The sequence below is a fragment of the Elaeis guineensis genome, chromosome 1 (genome assembly GCF_000442705.2).
Source record: "Elaeis guineensis isolate ETL-2024a chromosome 1, EG11, whole genome shotgun sequence".
Taxonomy (NCBI): Eukaryota; Viridiplantae; Streptophyta; class Magnoliopsida; order Arecales; family Arecaceae; genus Elaeis; species Elaeis guineensis.
The window spans coordinates 179,960,804-179,978,865 of record NC_025993.2 but is presented as its reverse complement, the minus strand read 5'-3'; the positions used below and the strand labels follow the sequence as shown (position 1 = coordinate 179,978,865).

Sequence of the window (18,062 nt, the reverse complement as noted above, 5' to 3'; positions counted from 1 at the left end):
ACATAAAAACAACCACACATCCATAGATCATCTACAACAGATAGCAAAAGAATGCCTTAACCTTATTCTATCACTCATCAATCTTCTTCTCACTTGCACCACACGCTATCATCACATGGCGGAACTCCTTTGAAACCGTTGCAACGGCCGTTATTACGAACCAATGATTTTAAAACCGACCCGGTTCAGCTGCATCTTCCCGGTCCGGCCAATTAACCGCCCCCAGAGATTTATTAGGGAAGCAGCTTCTCTTGGACGGACTCGCTGATCCCTCCTTCCCGCTTCTCTCTCTCTCTCTCTCTCTCTCTCGATTTCGTCCACCGGGCTCTCTCCATTTCCCTCTCTTTAAGCCCTTCTCGGCTTCCATTTCGATTCCTTTTTCACTCATTTCTATCAATCGCAGCGACCTTTTGGCTTCAATCTCTCAATGGGCGCAGAGAAATCGATTCTGTTTTGGAGTTGGATGGCTTCTGATATCTGGTTCTGGTGATATCGTCCTTGTCTTCGTTGGATTTCTTTTTGGGTTAACAGATATACAAATTGGATCTTGGGGCACGAACGGCTCGCAGTCTTGGAATTCTGATCTTTCTTTTTCTCTGTTATTTTGAGATCTCCTCGTGGAGATGCCAGTTGGGTTGTTCTGATTCAATTCTTGTTATCAAGATTGGATTTTGAGGCGCTGAGCTTTGATTCCTGCATCGATATTCTCTCACATTAGTTCTGGAGAAATTTTTCGAAGAAAGATGGATTCTTTATAGGATTTGCAATAGCTCGAAGGGAAGAGGATTGAAAGATAATTTAGAGCATTGCTGCTGGTGATCGCAGGATGGGGAGGGTGAAGCTAAAGATCAAGAAATTGGAGAATAGCAGTGGTCGGCAGGTCACCTACTCGAAACGGAGGGCTGGAATATTGAAAAAGGCTAAGGAGCTATCCATATTGTGTGACATAGATCTCGTCCTTCTCATGTTCTCACCCACTGGAAAGCCGACATTATGCGTTGGAGACCGGAGGTACTTGTTAATCCTTCACTTTTATTTCAACTATTTTGGATTTTTCGAATGCAATTATCTAATAATGAATCTGCCGTAGAATTGAAATGAATTAGAGCACTTTATTTAGGCTGTAGGACCATAAGCAATTTCTAAGAGATCCTAAAGATTGGTTGTTTAATTGTTCCTTGTAGCTTTTTTTGGAGAATGGATTAGTAAGAACCATTTCATTGTCAAATTGAGAACCATTAGCACATTAAGAAAAACTATTCAACAAAAAGTATAACTTACTAGCTCAATCAACTTTTTGTGCCAATAATTCATCTTAGTTAGATTATTGCTGTTTTGTATTATATCAGACGGTTACTGTTTATTAATTACCAGCTGCGGCACCTCTTTCTACTAATTCTTAGTTTGAAGTTAGATAATTGCCACAATTTTCTTTCCACTTCATCATTTATCCTTTGCTTTATGACAGCACCATTGAGGAGGTTGTTGCAAAGTTTGCCCAACTAACTCCACAAGAAAGAGCAAAAAGGTACAATAGAATTCCTTTGACCTGTGTACTCTTTTCCTTGCATTCAGACTAACTGTTTATAACCTTTCTGATGAATGCTTCTACATGATTTGGACAGGAAATTGGAGAGCCTTGAAGTAAGTCCACCATCATTCAGCTATTATCTGAACAAAAGTTTACACTTTTTTCATTCGGGGGAACACAGTTTCATACTTCAGTATAACGTCAAGCAACCTTAGATCAATATTATGCATTTTTGAAAATTTTATTCTTTTTTTCTTGTTGAGAATATAGGCACTGAAGAAGACATTCAAGAAACTGGACCATGATGTTAATATTCAAGATTTCATGGGTTCAAGGTAACAATAATGTTAAATTAATTTGGATAGCAGAACTCAAGTTCCAAAATTTTAATATTCTTCCTTTGTTTTTATTGCAGCAGCCAAACAGTTGAGGTGCTTATCACAAACATCACATTTACAAATTCAACATTCTATTCTATGAGCATCACTATTTCTCTCTTTGAATATTTGGTTCTGATTGAATCCCTTGAACAGCACTTGACGAACCACCTAAGTTCATTGCAAGCTCAACTATCAGATGTACAAAAGAGGCTGAGGTACTATTTTTGAACTTTGACCTGCAGCTTTCTTTTCTTGGATATCAAGAAAATGCCAAATGATTAGAGAAGCATGCTTCTAAGTATTTAACAACAGAGGGAGACAGCTTATGAGATGAACGACCATGTTATAAGATTGGATGATAGATCAAAGCATAATCATGCAATTTCAACAAACACTTTAGCAACACTGAAAAGAGGAAGGAAAAGAAGAAAGTAAAGAGAGATGTTACAAAGAAAGGGGAAGAGAGGGAATACAGTGTCCTGTTGCCTTTCAATCCTAGGGCTATCTCTTTGTATTCGTTGATTGTGGCATGAGAGCAAAGCATAGACAGATGATTGAAGTGCACCCAGCATTAGTTTTGGGAAATGAAACAAATCCATATTGGCAAGCATTTTCCCTTTAAATAAAAAAGGAAAAAACATTAACCTTCACATTCATTGCATTATGCTTGAAGATGCACATAATAAAATTTTTTGTATCCTTGTAGTAATGTAGCCATTTATGGCACTGCAACAAGTGAATCTCTGAATTGCTCTAATTTCCAGTACTTATTAATGCATTCGTGACTTTTGTTATATTTAACATTCAGCTGTTCTTTTTCAGTTATTGGACCGATCCTGATAAGATTAATAACGTAGACCATATTGGGGCTATGGAACAATCTCTCCAGGAATCTCTCAGCCGCATTCAGGTGCATAAGGTATGTTTTCCTAGGCATCCTGGACATTTGCATTTTGTCCACTAAATGGTCTATTTATTAACATTTATTGCATTTGTTGCATATTTTGGTGACTTGTATGCATCATGATTCTAAATGACATACAGCACCATAGCTTAGATGCACAGATTTACACAGGGGAACTTAGACCTAATTAACCTGAAGCAGCTGTTCCATAGGAGCTAGCTTAGTTGCCTTTTGTTTCTGCATTGAAGTAAGGCCACTTGGAAACCTTGGTTCTAAAACCTCTAATCCATCTAGAGATTTTTCATTCACCTCTTGCGATGACATCCTATTCTTCTCATGTGAATCAGAGGGATACATAATTCAGGTGATTTCTATAGGTTATTTTCATGCATAACTGCCTATGTTTGTAGTGCTAGATAATTCATCATGGAGATTCCATAGGGCTTTTTATTTGTAATCGTAAATATGATATATGTTTAGTAAGTGATATATGCACATCTTTTTGTAGGTACCATTTCTATTTATATTATGTATGTGTGTGTGTGTGTAATACATCCAAGATGGAAAGAGAAGAGCCCTTGCCCATGCATCAAGTAATACCAAAGATAAAACACTTTAAGATGCCATTTAAATTATTAGTTTGCGATGATCTGATGTATGGACAAGCAGTACTTCTTTGTTTGTTGGCATTTTAGGTCTTGTAGATCATATCTGTTAAATTTATATTTTGCTGTCCATCTTTGAATTTTGCAACATTGTCCAATCTTTCACCTTCTGTATTATAAGTCAATCCTGATTTACATGTTGCATCATGGATTCAGGTCATTGTGATTTTTAGTTGCTAATAAAATCCCCTGTGGTTGTTTTTTCATTAATTCACTTTAAACTTAGCAAAGATAAGTTATGCTTCATTACATACGCATATTCTTTTCACTAATGGGGTGGATACTAGTTATTGCAGTTGAAGGTCTAATTTAGTGTTTTTCCCCTAATATATAAAAGTTGGCATCACAAATTTAAATACCAATCTGTGCCAATGATCCTAGCCATAGCATACTACTATGCCGCTTGGTATAGTACCGATCAAACACATGATATGCACCACCATTTTTTTGTTCTGCCAGCACTAGTGGGCTTACAATTTGTTGGTGCAGTACCATATTGGGAACTAGTACTTTGTCCCTTGGTTGGCATGCTTAGCCAACTCATTTTGCTAATTGTTTTTCATGATTATACTAATTACAAAACATCCTATATTGTAGAGTGGGATGGTAGATGATAATTTTAGCGCTGTTTTGTCATTACATGCTAGCCTCGGGACTAAGTTATCATGCATGGGCTTGGTCGAGTGGGAATTAGTGGGTTCGGAGCCACCTGGTCTCAAGGTTCATGGTATTGGTACCGTACCAATGCTCATGCTATATGGTATGCCTGCTACCACATGGTGTACTTCCTGTACCAGTACAAGGTCAGGAGACCCTTTTCTCACTCCTAGCCATGGTACCACTCGAAATCAGGAGGAACCGGTTAATTCCACTTGGTACAAGTTGGTTCCAGTCCTTTGTCGTACTAGACCTTGGTATCATGCAAGTGCAATGTAGTACACCCAGTATGGGGCGGCATGGCGAACCATGCCCAGCTTTGCCTGCATGCTTTTACTAGTTCCTTGAGTTTATACTTAGTTACAGAAAAGTTTGCACTATCTGCATTGATCTACTTTGCTCCAATGACGGTGTTTCGTTGATATTAGCAATTTTATTAATACCTACATGATAATATTGCATAACTAGCTAATACCTCCCAATGTATAGAATGAGAGATCTAAGCACACTTTAGCTGAAAGATACGTATTTCTAGCGAACTTGGTGACCACCTTTTCATCCCCGAAAGGGATGTGCAGCTTTGAGGCTGCACATCTTGTGGACCAAAAAGGTCATGCGGGAGCCTTTTTAACTTAACCAAGAGCTAAACTTTTAAGATACATGGCTGATTTTCTCAAGCTTTATGCAAGTACTTTCTGCCCCTAATATACAAAAACAATAATACAGATATATGAATCAGGACTTTGATAGAAATTTAATAGTATAGACAAGACACTGATTAGGAGAAGAAAATATTAAACTATACAAAATACCACAGTTTGTAATAACTTTTTTTTAAAAAAATCTTTTCCTCGTTTTAAGAGTTGATCCTCTGTTCTTGGTAATGACAGGAAAACCTTGGAAAACAACTTATGTCTCTAGATTGCAGTGGCCAGGTAAAAGCACTTCTTGGTGGAATATATGTCTGCTTCCAGTCATTTGCTGCCTTAAATTAGAAAAGGATTCCATGTTTCTTTATCAATAACAGCTATCTAATGATATCATGCTGATTTTTTAGTTTCAAGATGACATCCATCTACCCTTGGGATTAGGCAGTGAGCATGGTCCATCGCCTGTAGCATGGCTTCATAACAACGATGGCCAACAAATGATGCTTCCGGAAGACCCTCATTTACTACCTCAGAGGTCAGCAGGCAATTTACTGCCTCATAGGTGAACGAGACCAATTTTTTTAAATTCCTCTGACGCATAAACTATTTTATTTCCTATTTTCCTAGTCAACATAGGGTCTCCTGATTGTTTCACTTTTATCATAAACAGAAATTACAAGTCTTTTTGTATTTTAAATTTGATCTTAAAGCTTTATGAATGAAAATGTAGCAACTCAACCCATTCTGGCTCATACCAGATTGCGGACCAAAGTTTTGGTCAGGTCAATCTCTTGTTATTGACTTCTTTGACTTTGGCATGTCAACCTGTTCCTTTAGTCAAAACATGGATGGATCCTTTTGTAAAAGGTTCCAGGCATATATTACGTTACGTAAACCTGCTATATGGTAATATTAGTGATTTCCCAATTTGCAATACTAACTTTAAACTAGGAGGCTCATTGGGCTTGTTTTTTCATAATTGTTTTTGAAAATGAATATATGCACCAAAATTACCTGCAAACTCTTCAATAATCTTTTCAACACATGACCATTCACTTTTTTAAATTGGATGAAATGGTTTGTCCGGTATATTTGCTGATGTGATGGATGTGGTTGTTTTGTCTTGTAGAGATATCGGATGCTCCACAGACACATCTATTCAAAGTTATTCTGGTTACTTCAACACAGGTAAGCAAGCAGAGGCCAATGACCAATTACAAGAGGATTCTTTGCATGAGTTTAGCCAAAACGCATGCTTGAGGTTGCAGCTAGGAGGCCAGTACCCTTACCAGTCCTATTGTCAGAATTTAATTGGCGAGAATGCATTCAAGCCTGATACAGAGAATAGCTTACCGGAAAGCACTATAGATTACCAAGTTGACCACTTTGAGCCACCTAGACCTGGATACGATGCAAGCTTTCAGAATTGGGCTTCGACATCTGGGACATGTGATGTTGCTATATATGATGACCAGTCGTACTCCCGAGTAAGTTCAAGATTTGCTTTTATTCATTCTTAATAAGATTAGAACATTTCTGCTAGGTTTAGTAACAAGCAGCAGTGATAACTATACTGAAAGACAATAAAAGGTGGGAAGTAGGATACTTTAATATCTCAAGAAGAGTATTGCATGATTTAGGAAAACCTTACAAGCCATGTCGTGCATTTTAAAGTATCATGTGAGAAATAATATCAAGTTTTGCATAAATAATTAGAAATCCATTTCATAGAACATGTCAAAAAGTTTGCTGCTGCTATATCTTCAAGACTTCAAAATACTGGAGGCAATAAATGATTACCATATTTTCTAATTATCATTTTTGCCATTTTCATGATTTTGTATGTTTTGGCAATTCAAATTTTTTGATGTTATGGTTCCTACCGATGCTTATTTAGTTTCTTATGTAATTTAAACCTGCATTTACTCTGAACATATGGAATTACGAGGATTCTAAACATATTTGCTCTGAAACTTTGAATGAAAACTAAAATAGAAATTGGCATCATAATTTGAGATTAAAGATTATGTTACCAATTTCTGTTTACTTCAGTTTTGGCAACAACATTTCAATGCGATCTAATCATAAACTTTACGATTTTGTAACAGACACAAAATGGGTTTCCTTAAACCTTTTTATTGATACGATCAGCCTCTGCTTTTCACTGCTGGTGGTTAAGAACTCGCCTGAGCTACAATATTTTTCAGTCGTGTTGAAGCCCTATAACTGTTTGTTGCAGCAACCAAACTGAGACCACACAAATCATGTTGTTTATCAGTACCCCTAGCTGGCTTCTCAGGTCGTTTGGTGGCCTTCATCCCATAGAACATGCACCACAGAAGCTACGAACTCGCATGAATCTTCAGCAGCCATTGACATGGTTTCCTTATTACAGTACTCAGGCCATGTGCAATGTAAAGATGTGATGTATATTCTTACCTTCACACAAAATAGTTGTAGCTACGAAACATGTCATACAGAAAAATCGTTGTAGATATAATGGTTAATGAGCCCCACCTCTGCCATTATGTTCAGGTCAGCTGTAACAAAATCACCTTGTAAATTTTATTTGAACAATGAGCAATGCCCCACCTATCTCTCCAACAACGGTCAGTGGATGAACCGTGCATGAAGCGTGTTATCCTATGTGCATTGTCCCACCTCTATCTCCAACTGTGGCTATGGTCATTGGCTTTCTGGGTCTGGCTTTGTTCTATTATAGTCAGGAAGAGGACCAACCAGAGAGAGAGAGAGAGAGAGAGATCGGGTAGCAAATCCATGCAAATGCTACCTTTGTTGCCGAAAACCAAGCCACAGTTTCAGTCAGGAAGTCATTGTTCCAATGAAAAGTACAGCTTTTAGATTCCTGGACATACAAACTAATATGTTCCTAGATAACATTTGATCATTTTCGTACCCCGCAATCTTCAACATAGGTTGAGCTAACAAAGAGTACAACATCGTTAATGCCCTTAATGACAAACCAAGAGCCTCCTTCCCAAAATCAATCAACCTAAAGGGAGTGAATAGCAAATTTGATTCCCTCACAAGCAGCGGTAGTGTCAGCCACCGGGTCAAATTGCGTAGCAAAGATGAAAAAGCCTCAAGCTGCTCCGCCTTTATTGATCTTTAACCAACCAAGTTGTGGGGGACCCCAAGAGATGGAGGTTGTAAAAGGTGTAGGAGGAGAGTCACTGCTTACCTGGAAATGAAAGAGAGTGGTGAATTCATAGACATTGGTATATTTATGCACTTGGCAAATTATTTCCTGTACCATGTACACCATGCCAATCACCTATCTCGTTCCTACAGGCTCTATTCACCATGCGCTTGCACTCAAAAATGTGAAAAATTGCATGCTGTCCGGCAAAGCTAAAGAGTATAGGCAGCGGGAACATTCGCTTATGCTGGGCCCGCTATGGTTGGAGCCTCCTTTGGATGTTGCATAACTTAATCTCAGTTATATGCATCTACCGACCAAGATAAACGTAGGCCTATCAACAATCCGAACTCTTTCTGTATGGACGATGAAACAGAGTATTCTGAATATCCTCAATATGAGGGTGACCAAGTATTTTATTCCTGCCAAAACAGGATGACAACGTCAACATGAACCAGGGATCCAAGGCATCCGGCATCTTAGTTGTATCAACCTGAAGATACAACCGGAACAGTCAAGAAAACTATGACATTATTATTATTTTTCTCCTTCTTGTTATTGGGTATTCTATTGTATCCTAATTCCTGACCATGTTAACTCAAGAACGTTAACCATGAGAGAAGCAAGCCAGTATGGGTCTTTATTTTGAGATTTAAGTCCAAACAATCCTTTAAGGCCTGTTCAGATGTCTGGGCTCAGAATCCTATAGGATTCATAGATGAGACCATTATTACTAGAAAAGTCTATCCGGACTGAACTTATGTCATCAAATATGTAGGAATCTTTGACGTAAGCCAGTCTGGATCTTACAGGGAGGGGGAAAAAAAAAAGTCTATTTAGATCCTTTTTCTCCTTACAACCAATCTATTCTCAAAGTTTCTAGCTATTTATGGATATAAATCTAATATAGATTAATTTTTTCTAGTGATACTAGTTCAATCTATAAACCCTAAGAAATTTTGAAATCAAATATCCCAACGTTAGTCATTTAAATCCGTCCATGCATCCGAGGAATGCACCGCGAGAAAAAAAAAAATATTCATTGCAACGATTGATCATGTCAAATTTATAACATATCAATGAAAATTTTTGTATGTCATCTATTACCATATATTTCATCAATTTTCATAGATTATACCCTACATTATCGGATAAAATTTTTATAGTCAACCCGATCATGAAAAAAAATATGATCGGACCGCCATCATCTATCACATATCCCCCACCCATTAAAATATATATATATATATATATATATATATATATATATATATATATATATATATATATATATATATATATATATCTTCTTTTCTGCGCCCAACCACCCTCCTTGGTGGCTCTGCCCCAATGTCTGCACCCCAACCCTTTGGCCCCGCCCCATCGATGCCTGCACCCCAGCCCCCCGGCCCTGTCCTGTCGGTGCTTGCACCCTAGCCCCTCATCCTCGCTCCGTCCTCCTCCTCGACGCCTGCACCCCGACCCTCGACCGCTAGTACTCGATCTCCCGATGTCCGTGCCGCCCCCGCCATGGTCTCCCGCCTCGACGTCTTCGCACCCAAACCCCCCTTCGGTGGCTCCGCCCTGACACCTGCACCCCGGCCCCCGAACATCCGTGCCACCCCTGCTGCGGCCCCTCATCCTGATGCCTGCACCCCAGCCACCCGCCCCTGCCCCCGCCCTCACCCCGATCCTCCACTCCGATGCTTGCACCCAAGCCCCCAACCGCCTGCACCCCCACTCCCGCCCTCGCATCGGTCCTCTACTCCGATGCCTGCACCCAAGTCCTCAACCACTTGCACCCCCACCCTCGCCATCCTCCCCCGCCACGGCCCCACCCATCCCATCCTCCGGCTTCGGCACCACGAACCCCCCTCCTCTCTTTTTTTTTTCTTCTCTCTGCTTCTGCTTTGTGATCTGTGGCGGCCCCACCCCTCCCATCCTCTGACTCCGACACCACGAACCCCCCTTCTCTCCTTTTTTTTCCTTCTCTCTGCTTCTGCTTTGTGATATGTGAGATGAGGGACATGTGACAGATAATGATGGTTCGATCATAATTTTTTTCATGATCAAATCGATCATAAAAATTTTATCTCATATTATTTTAATATATTTTATTTATTTTTAATTATTGATTGATTTGTTATAATGATAGTATGGTATCATCGTTGCAACAATGGTGACATAGTATCACCGTTGTAAAATATATTTTATGAGAAAACCCAGAACAGCAATGTCCCGTGAGAGAACCTCGTTTTTTTCTTTTTTTCCTTCTAACGCAAGAATATAAATATAGTTTTTTCTTGAGCCTCCACTGCCCAGTTCTGAAAGCGCTCCGCGTTCCGTCATTCCATCGACCCTGTAGCATACCGTGGATCTTACGATTGGTGTCCGTCAACCTGTGTTCCCCAATGCTTCCCCTATCCACCCACATCTGCTGTACCAGCACCGAATCATGACCGTTCCTTCCCCAAACGTAGGCTCATTAATATTCATCCAGTCAACCTACGCGACCCGTTGCTTAAGCCCCACCTTTTCCTTGGATCACTCAAAAACCATGTTCCAAAATGGAGAAGTCAGAAGGATCTCGCACGTGCCAACCCGGCCTCGGGCCTCCCAACACGTGCCAGTCGCGGTACCCACACGTTGACGCCACCCAAAAGGGAACAAATAAAAAGTACTCACACGTGTCAGCGTCATAACATCCTCCTGTAACGCACGCATTATTTTAATATTTTATTTTATTATCCCGCTAAGACCGCGGTGACCGGACTCCAACCTTCACGTATAATAAACGAGCTCGACGAGCTCCGATTCCCCTGATCCATCCGCGATGGCGACACCTTCCACATATTCACCGTCGCTCCTCCGCCGTCTCCTTCTCCTCCTCCTCCTCATCGCCTCTTCGCCGTCGATCTCCTCAGCGACGGCCGTGATCAAAGACGAAGACCCGTGGGCCACCACCCCGCCTCCCCCGGACGGGGGGCCCTGCACCACGTGCGCCTCTTGCGACAACCCCTGCCAGCCCGTCCCCTCCTCCCCTCCTCCTCCATCGCCTCCACCGCCGTCGCCGCCGCCAGAACCCTCCGTCGAGTGCCCTCCACCGCCATCCCCTCCGGCCGAGGTCTACTACTACTCCCCTCCGCCACCGTCGCAGCCGGATGTAGGAGCCTGTCCTCCACCTCCCTCCTCCGGCGGCGGCGCCGCCGGGGGCAACTGCCCTCCACCGCCGCCCAACCCTCTAGTCCCCTGCTTCCTTTGCTACTCCCCTTCGGGGTTCCCTTCTAGGTCCCACCAGGTGGGGCCTCTCTCTCTCGTTTCTTCTCTTCTTCTCTCCTTCTTCTTCTCCCTCTGTCTTCTGCTGTAAATTCTTGGGTGTTCCCAAAATGGGCTCCTGGGGGCTCCCAATGTGCTACTCTTTTTCTATCCTTGGTGGTGATCTTCTCCTAGTAATGGCTATTCCCGAAAGGAGCTCCTTGGTTCAAAGTTAAGAAGTTAGAGCAGCACTCCGTCGTCCCTCGTGCTGTAGCTTTATCGTTCTTCTGGGTCCACTTTTATTTTGGCTATGTCCATGCCTACTGCCTAAGTGTGATATTTATGTAATAAGTGGGGTATGGTTCAGAATAAAATACAGAGGTGAGAAAGTAGGGAATTTAGTGATTGCAAACGCTTGGAAGTATATTCCTTACCTGAAATATAGCAATAATTAATTTTTATAATTAAATGCAAAAAAAAAATGTTGCAATTGTCATTAAGATAAAGTAATTAAATGTTGCCTACCTTTTTTTCAGAAAGCACTTGTTGTGTGGATGCTGTCTTGTTGCTTGGTTGAAATGTACACTGATGATTCTACCTCATGCTGCAAATTGGACCAGCTTGGCCAGTGAACATGTAACCAACATGACCGTAATGTATCACTGGCTTCCATGTAACATTTGTTACTTGACCGATCGACGTTCTCCCTTTTTTTTTTTGTTGTGTTGGGGGGCGGGGGGCGGCGAAAGGGGTAAGATTATCTAATGGATCGAACCTATTATGGATGAAAATTCTCCTCCTTTGCAGCACTCATGTATTAATGTGTATACAAATTTAGTATTATGATGCCAATGCTTGAGGTGATTCGACTTTTGTTCGATTATGTCCATGTGCATGCTTCTATGGTAGAAGAGTATTGAGAGAGGTCACCACGATCCACCAAACATTGCTTCATGTCACATATTAGCAATCGCTGTTACTGGTTGTATATAATGTTTATGGTTTCGTCATTCTATTTTTTTTTCTCAGATATGAGTAATATTTCGTTTTACTTTGCAGTCTGTCTAATGGTTATGAACCTTCAAAGCACAAATGTCAGTTAGCTTCAGCATTCACGATACACCCATGAACCGAGTCTTTTGAGAGGCATTCCCTTCTACAAGACTTAAAGTGGGCTCAAACTAGCAGGGAATCCCATTGTGTTCTGATGATTCATATTTTTATGCCCTTGGCTTATTTACTGGTAGCGTCATGCAAGTTTTAGTCATGACTTTCTAAGTCTAGCTTGGCTAATTAAAGCCTATATGATGATTCTCTACCGCTGCTCCTGCTAATTGGCTCCGGTGAAGTTGACCATAGCTTAGCAACTGGGTAGAATCTTTTTTTTTTTTTTTTTAATTGTAGATGGTGGTAGGGGGGAGGGAGGTAGGTGGAGAAGATATGTGAGGATCTATATGGATATGTATTTAATCCCACATCTATTATTCGCTGGAAAGATATTAGATACTTATATAGAATTAAGAAATCTAAATAATATCTTCTCATTTGCCATTTTGGATGAAATGCTGTATTATTACAAATGGTATTAGAATTGATCCATGCTTATAATTTAAACGAACTGGGGGATACTGTAACACGAATTTATTGTAATTGATCACGAATTGATTATGATGTTCATGAATGGGTATATAAATTTGAATTTTTTGCTTAACAAAAACATTAAGATTTAAATAGAAAAGATTTGTGAGATCTGTATGGACGTATATTGATTATTTGCTGCAAAAATTTTAGATGCTTATAAAGATAAAAAAAATATAAAAAATATTTTTTGATTAAATTTTTTTAAAATAAGGTAATGGGTTGCATGATAATTATGTTATAAAATTGGTAATTGCACCTGGACATATTTGTGTCTGGTTTGAAATTTTTATTTCACAGGTAATTTCTATGGTCGGGAAATAATATGGAAATATGAAAGCCAGAATCCTTTAAATGCTATATTATTTGCAAAATTTTTTAAGGTCCACAGTACGTACCAGTCCATATTTCATAAATTTCAGGCACGGGACCTCCGTACCCAAACCTATAGACTTTGTCCCAACCTCCCCAAGCCTCCACCCCTCCTCTCGCCACTGCCTGCCATGGAGGAAGCTCACCACTCCACCTCTTCTATCTCCACCGCCCTCGAGGATCTTGAGCCGTGCGAATCCGTTTTGCCGGGTACTGCAATTAGATCCCATCTTTTGTTGCCTATTTCCATAAATCTCAAATTTTGTTCTAAAAATTCCATATTTCGCCCCTTCCTTTCTTCTCCATAGTCTCGATTCCCTGTTAGCTTGATTTATTATATTTATTTGGTTTTCTTAGATGCATTGGAGTGAGCTGGAACTCTAGCAATTTTACTTATTTTGAGGGCAAGATGATGGTAAGAGAATGGGGCTGAATTTTATCGGAGCAAGGTAGCTAGTCCTATTTCCTTAAGTTTCATTTCTTTTAATATTTGGTTCCACTTATATATGTGTTCAAAAAATTCAACCTTGGGTTGTATTTGGTAGTTGATAATCTATCTAGATTTCTGATAATTTAATACGATAATTTTGATTACCGTATTTGATATATTTTTTGGATGATAATACAGATTACCTTGGCAATCCAGATTGTCTCACGGGAGGCAATTTGGATTATCTTGGGAAGGGATGGCTATCCAGATTGTCACTTCTTTGATAATATTATAATAAAAATTTTGGATAAAATTATCCCTAAAAAAAATCATATAAAATCCATTGCCCAACCCTCCTCCTCCCTCTTACCCCCTCCGTGTGCGCTCTCTGTCTGCGGCTCCTCCATCTTCTTTTGTTTGCCCGTGGCCCTTCCATCCTTATCCTCCATCATCCTCTCATGGCTCCTCCACGTCTGTCCCCATCATCCCCACGGCTTCACATGCATCCGCCCCCTCCCCACCCCCAATGCCTACTCTTTCCGACACCTCTCAGTCTACCACTTCTCCGTGCCACTACTATACCCATATCACTCCCATCATTTTTCGTCAGAAAAAAAGAAGAGCACCATGGCAAAATTATTAGAGATATTTTAAAATTTTAATTTTATATTACCGATAATCTGATTGTCATATCAAACATGTCAATCAAGATTTTTAATAATTTTACTGTAACATTATTTGATATATCAAATATAGTAATCAATATTACTAGCAATTTAATAGTAGTAATCTATTCTGAAAGCAATCCATATTATCTTTCAAGATTGCTTGGCAATACACTAAATGCAACTTTGATTCTATCAGATGCTACAGTTATTGCCAGTATTTTCTTAAAGTGATATTTCAATGATCTCTAATTGGGATTGTGATACCCAACCTAAAATTTCTTTTGCATGAATCTTAGGGCATGACATGGAAAATAAAAAAAAATAAAATAAAAAAAAGAGAAAAAAATACTTTTTCTCTCTCTTATCTCTCTCTCTCTCTTTTTCTTTCTAGAATTTTTCTCTCCACCTGCTCTCTCTCTCTATCTGATCTATGATCTCTAGTATGGACTTGAGATGAAAATAAAAAGATCCGAAATTACTTTGATATCCATGTAGTAGATTGGATAATAATCCGGTCCTTATTAGAAATTCATAGTCTGATCATCGTGGACCCCCTATTGAGCACCCTGACATGACCTCTGATGATATTAATCATGAATTTCTCTTTTGAGAATTACGAAGATTCTCTCTCCATTTTCTTTCTTTATTTTCTTTCTCTTCACCCACTTTTTCTCTCTCTAGAAGATTTATGGATCCTGTATCGAGTCATATCTTCTTCTTTTATGGATTCATATTGACTCTGACAAGATGACTTGAAATTGCTTAAATATTCGTATCATATATCAATCCATACCGGACATGTCTAGTATCTTTGAAACCTACTGTTAATGAATCCTATTGATCGTTCTTAGTTTGATCTAATCTATGCTCCATGATTTTTTGATCGAATTGCTTAGATCTAATCCTCAGCTAGGAGGCTCTGAATTGTTTCGGTGCCCGGACAACCTATTAGACTAACTATTTGATCAACAGTCCTCTTTTCTTATGATTTAATTTTACTGAATTCATCGAATAAGAATTAATTATTTTTTTAATATTTTAATAGGATGAGTCGATTCTTCTAACAAAGTCTAAAGATCCAAGACATACGAGATAAATAGATCTTACATTCCTTATTTATTTTTAAATAATTATATTTTACATGCAAAGAATTATTGTTGATGAAATCATATTTTTTATAAAATAAAGATCAGTATATGTGATATGAAAAATATATTTTATTATGACCATTGATTTCATAAATATATTTTTTAAAAATAATATATTTATAAAGCATAAATTTTATGATTTTTCTATCTATATATATATATTTTAAGAAAAAAATAAAGATTTCAAAGGCTCTCAAGTAGCTATGAATGAATCCCTTTAGGAAGGTCAAAATTCGAAGCTAGTATCCACATGAAACATGACCCCACCAACAGGTATAAAATTGGTATATGAAATAAAAATTCTGTCGATTAAGAAATATAGAATTATGTCGATTAAGAAATATAGTCCTGTCATGAATATCATAGTGATCTTAACACGAATATCTGTGAGTAATATTTTGAAACATGACACGAATATATGACAAGAATGATTTATGCATGTATGATTAATTTATAACTTATTTTATTATATATTTTATGAAATATTTTATTTTTTATTATCTGTTATTTTTTATATATTGCATTATCATGAAAAATTTATGCTGGATCCAGTAAGGAAGCGTAGATTCTACTTACTGAGCTAGTGTAGCTCATATTTTTTTTCTATCTAGATAAATAAAGTTAGAAATGAAGAATGATTCAGACTTGAGGGTCTACGCTAGCGAACCTGAAGATTTTATAACTGAAGTCTAGTTTGTTGGAGATTATGGGCTTGTAGTAATTATTTATAGATTATGAGATAAAAATTTTATATTTGATTATGGATTTAAATGTTCTGAACTAATTTTGGTCTAATTATTTGGTGAATGATGGAATTAAATTTTTTATTATTTTTTATTTATGATAGATTTCAGTTGATCATGATTGATAGGCTTTATGTTATCGAGGGCTGCATCCCTTGATAGCATGACCGTATTATGTCCCAAATTTGAAATATGATAAAAATGATATTAGAACTTAGGTTATGATTACTTGGGACTATAGTATAAGTGACTAAGGCATGATATAAGTAAAATCATAGTTTAGTTTATGACCATTAAGGATATGACAAATGTAGCTTAAAGAATTCAAAGATTGGATTTTAGATCAATAGGTATTGCGATGGAATTTATTCAGGGACATACGATGTGTATAATAGAACTAATAAGTTATATCTTGAATTTTAATAAGTATGTTTGATCTAAACTTTAGAGGTGTTGACCTTTGAATATAGGATATTATATAGATAAGTTATATTGTGTTGTATATATTTGTTCAATTATTATGATTATAAAATTCTAAACTTGATATAGGTGAAGATTATGATGATTTTTCTTATTTTGATGTTAATTGTTTGATCATTACAATTTTAGATTTATTAGAAGGAATTTGTTTAGGACGTGGCTTTAGAAAAAATTACATCATACAAGAGATAAATATTTTTCGAGCATTGAACCTACAAGAGGATCATGTATAAAACTTATATATAAATGAATATATATATATATATTTGATCTATTGGTGGATTGGGTTACTTGATCTTCCTTATGTTTGTTGAAGATAGTGAGGTGTATTGAATATGTCAAGTCAACGTTTCAATTTCGGAGCTGGTCTAAGGTATCTTGCTATTGTCAAATTTTTGAAAGACTTATATGAGTTTTAACAAATAAGTAATAAAATTTCATATCAGTTTATTTATCGATGCAAGAGTCATGATGAAAGAAGCTATCCGCAAGAGATAATCGAATTGATTCTACTCACAATAATATTGATTTGAGATCTTCTAATTTGTTGAAGATTTGAGTTACTCATTTTACATAAAAAAGGTTAATTTGGAATCGTTCTATTGATTGTCTGGTAAATCTAGAGTTAACTTACTTTAAATTAATTCTAGATGTATTAGATTCTAGATGAATGGCACATGCTTATGCTATAGTTTCAAATATAAAAAGTGGAGCAAGATTTAATTTTGATATGGTACGCTCGAGGAATAGTAAAGACAAAGAAACCTAAAGCTTTGTTCTAGTTCTATCTATGAAAAAAAAATGATGAAAGGTGGGATTTTTTTTTTAGATTCTAATGTAAATGATATTTTTGATAGGATTCATTCGATAGACTTGGAGGATTTGATCGGTTTAGATTGGGGTGCACAATAGAAGTATGGTGGTTGAATTATACTAAAACTAGTTAAGGTTACTAATTCTAACATAATAAGTGTTATGAGTAGAGACTTGACTTTCGTAAAAGAGACCGTCATTGATAAATGAAAGGATAAGGTTATTGATTCTTGAGCTCATTTAGATGTTGCAATACTATCTTCGGTGATTGGTTCTTTTGTAATAGCAATGGTTAAAAGAATTTGAGCATCTTAAGTTTAAGGTTAGTGGATTGATATTTTTTGGTTGAGCTCAGATGTAGAATGTTTGGGTTTAGATATCCTTTTCTTAGCTTTGACATTATTACTTTAATGGATTCGAGGATTTTCTATGATAAAAGTTTAATTGTTATATCAAATAGGAGGCTAAAATGATAAAAGAAGGTTGTAGATTATAATGATCATCTAATGCTCTAGATTTTTCTATGTTTAAGAAGAATAGATAAGATCGATTATGATTTTCATGTGAA

General features: G+C 37.6%; 2 protein-coding genes across 5 annotated transcripts; both read left to right on the top strand.

Moving 5' to 3' along the window:
• The first annotated feature begins 276 nt into the window (after nt 1-276).
• LOC140854663 (agamous-like MADS-box protein AGL65) lies at nt 277-7,391 on the top strand. 3 transcript variants are annotated; one of them, XM_073250567.1, is made up of 11 exons: nt 277-1,011; nt 1,469-1,528; nt 1,626-1,644; nt 1,802-1,866; nt 1,947-1,962; nt 2,065-2,126; nt 2,734-2,830; nt 5,028-5,072; nt 5,195-5,322; nt 5,917-6,274; nt 6,896-7,391. In XM_073250567.1, the coding sequence occupies exons 1-11, from the start codon at nt 827-829 to the stop codon at nt 6,914-6,916; spliced, it is 1,056 nt and encodes a 351-aa protein (XP_073106668.1). In that variant the 5' UTR covers nt 277-826; the 3' UTR covers nt 6,917-7,391. The 3 variants fall into 3 exon arrangements, with proteins under 3 accessions (XP_073106668.1, XP_073106667.1, XP_073106666.1); XM_073250566.1 differs by having other exon boundaries at nt 5,195-5,349; nt 7,027-7,391; XM_073250565.1 differs by having other exon boundaries at nt 5,195-5,349.
• A 3,329-nt stretch (nt 7,392-10,720) lies between these two features.
• On the top strand, nt 10,721-11,922 carry LOC105040047 (uncharacterized). Of its 2 annotated transcripts, XR_012137971.1 has the most exons (2): nt 10,721-11,583; nt 11,739-11,922. XR_012137971.1 is itself a non-coding variant. In XM_029261740.2 (1 exon), exon 1 carries the CDS (start codon nt 10,781-10,783, stop codon nt 11,312-11,314), a length of 534 nt encoding a protein of 177 aa, XP_029117573.1. In that variant the 5' UTR covers nt 10,721-10,780; the 3' UTR covers nt 11,315-11,614. The 2 variants fall into 2 exon arrangements, 1 of the variants encoding a protein (XP_029117573.1); XM_029261740.2 differs by lacking the exon at nt 11,739-11,922 and having other exon boundaries at nt 10,721-11,614.
• Nucleotides 11,923-18,062: the final 6,140 nt, after the last annotated feature.

Bases quoted from the DNA above. Each gene is read 5' to 3' on its own strand.
- LOC140854663 (XM_073250565.1), top strand. From the start codon at position 827: ATGGGGAGGGTGAAGCTAAAGATCAAGAAATTGGAGAATAGCAGTGGT. The intron at 2,127-2,733 runs GTACTATTTTTG...GTTCTTTTTCAG, and splicing joins GATGTACAAAAGAGGCTGAG to TTATTGGACCGATCCTGATA. The intron at 5,350-5,916 runs GTGAACGAGACC...TTTGTCTTGTAG, and splicing joins GGCAATTTACTGCCTCATAG to AGATATCGGATGCTCCACAG.
- LOC105040047 (XM_029261740.2), top strand. From the start codon at position 10,781: ATGGCGACACCTTCCACATATTCACCGTCGCTCCTCCGCCGTCTCCTT.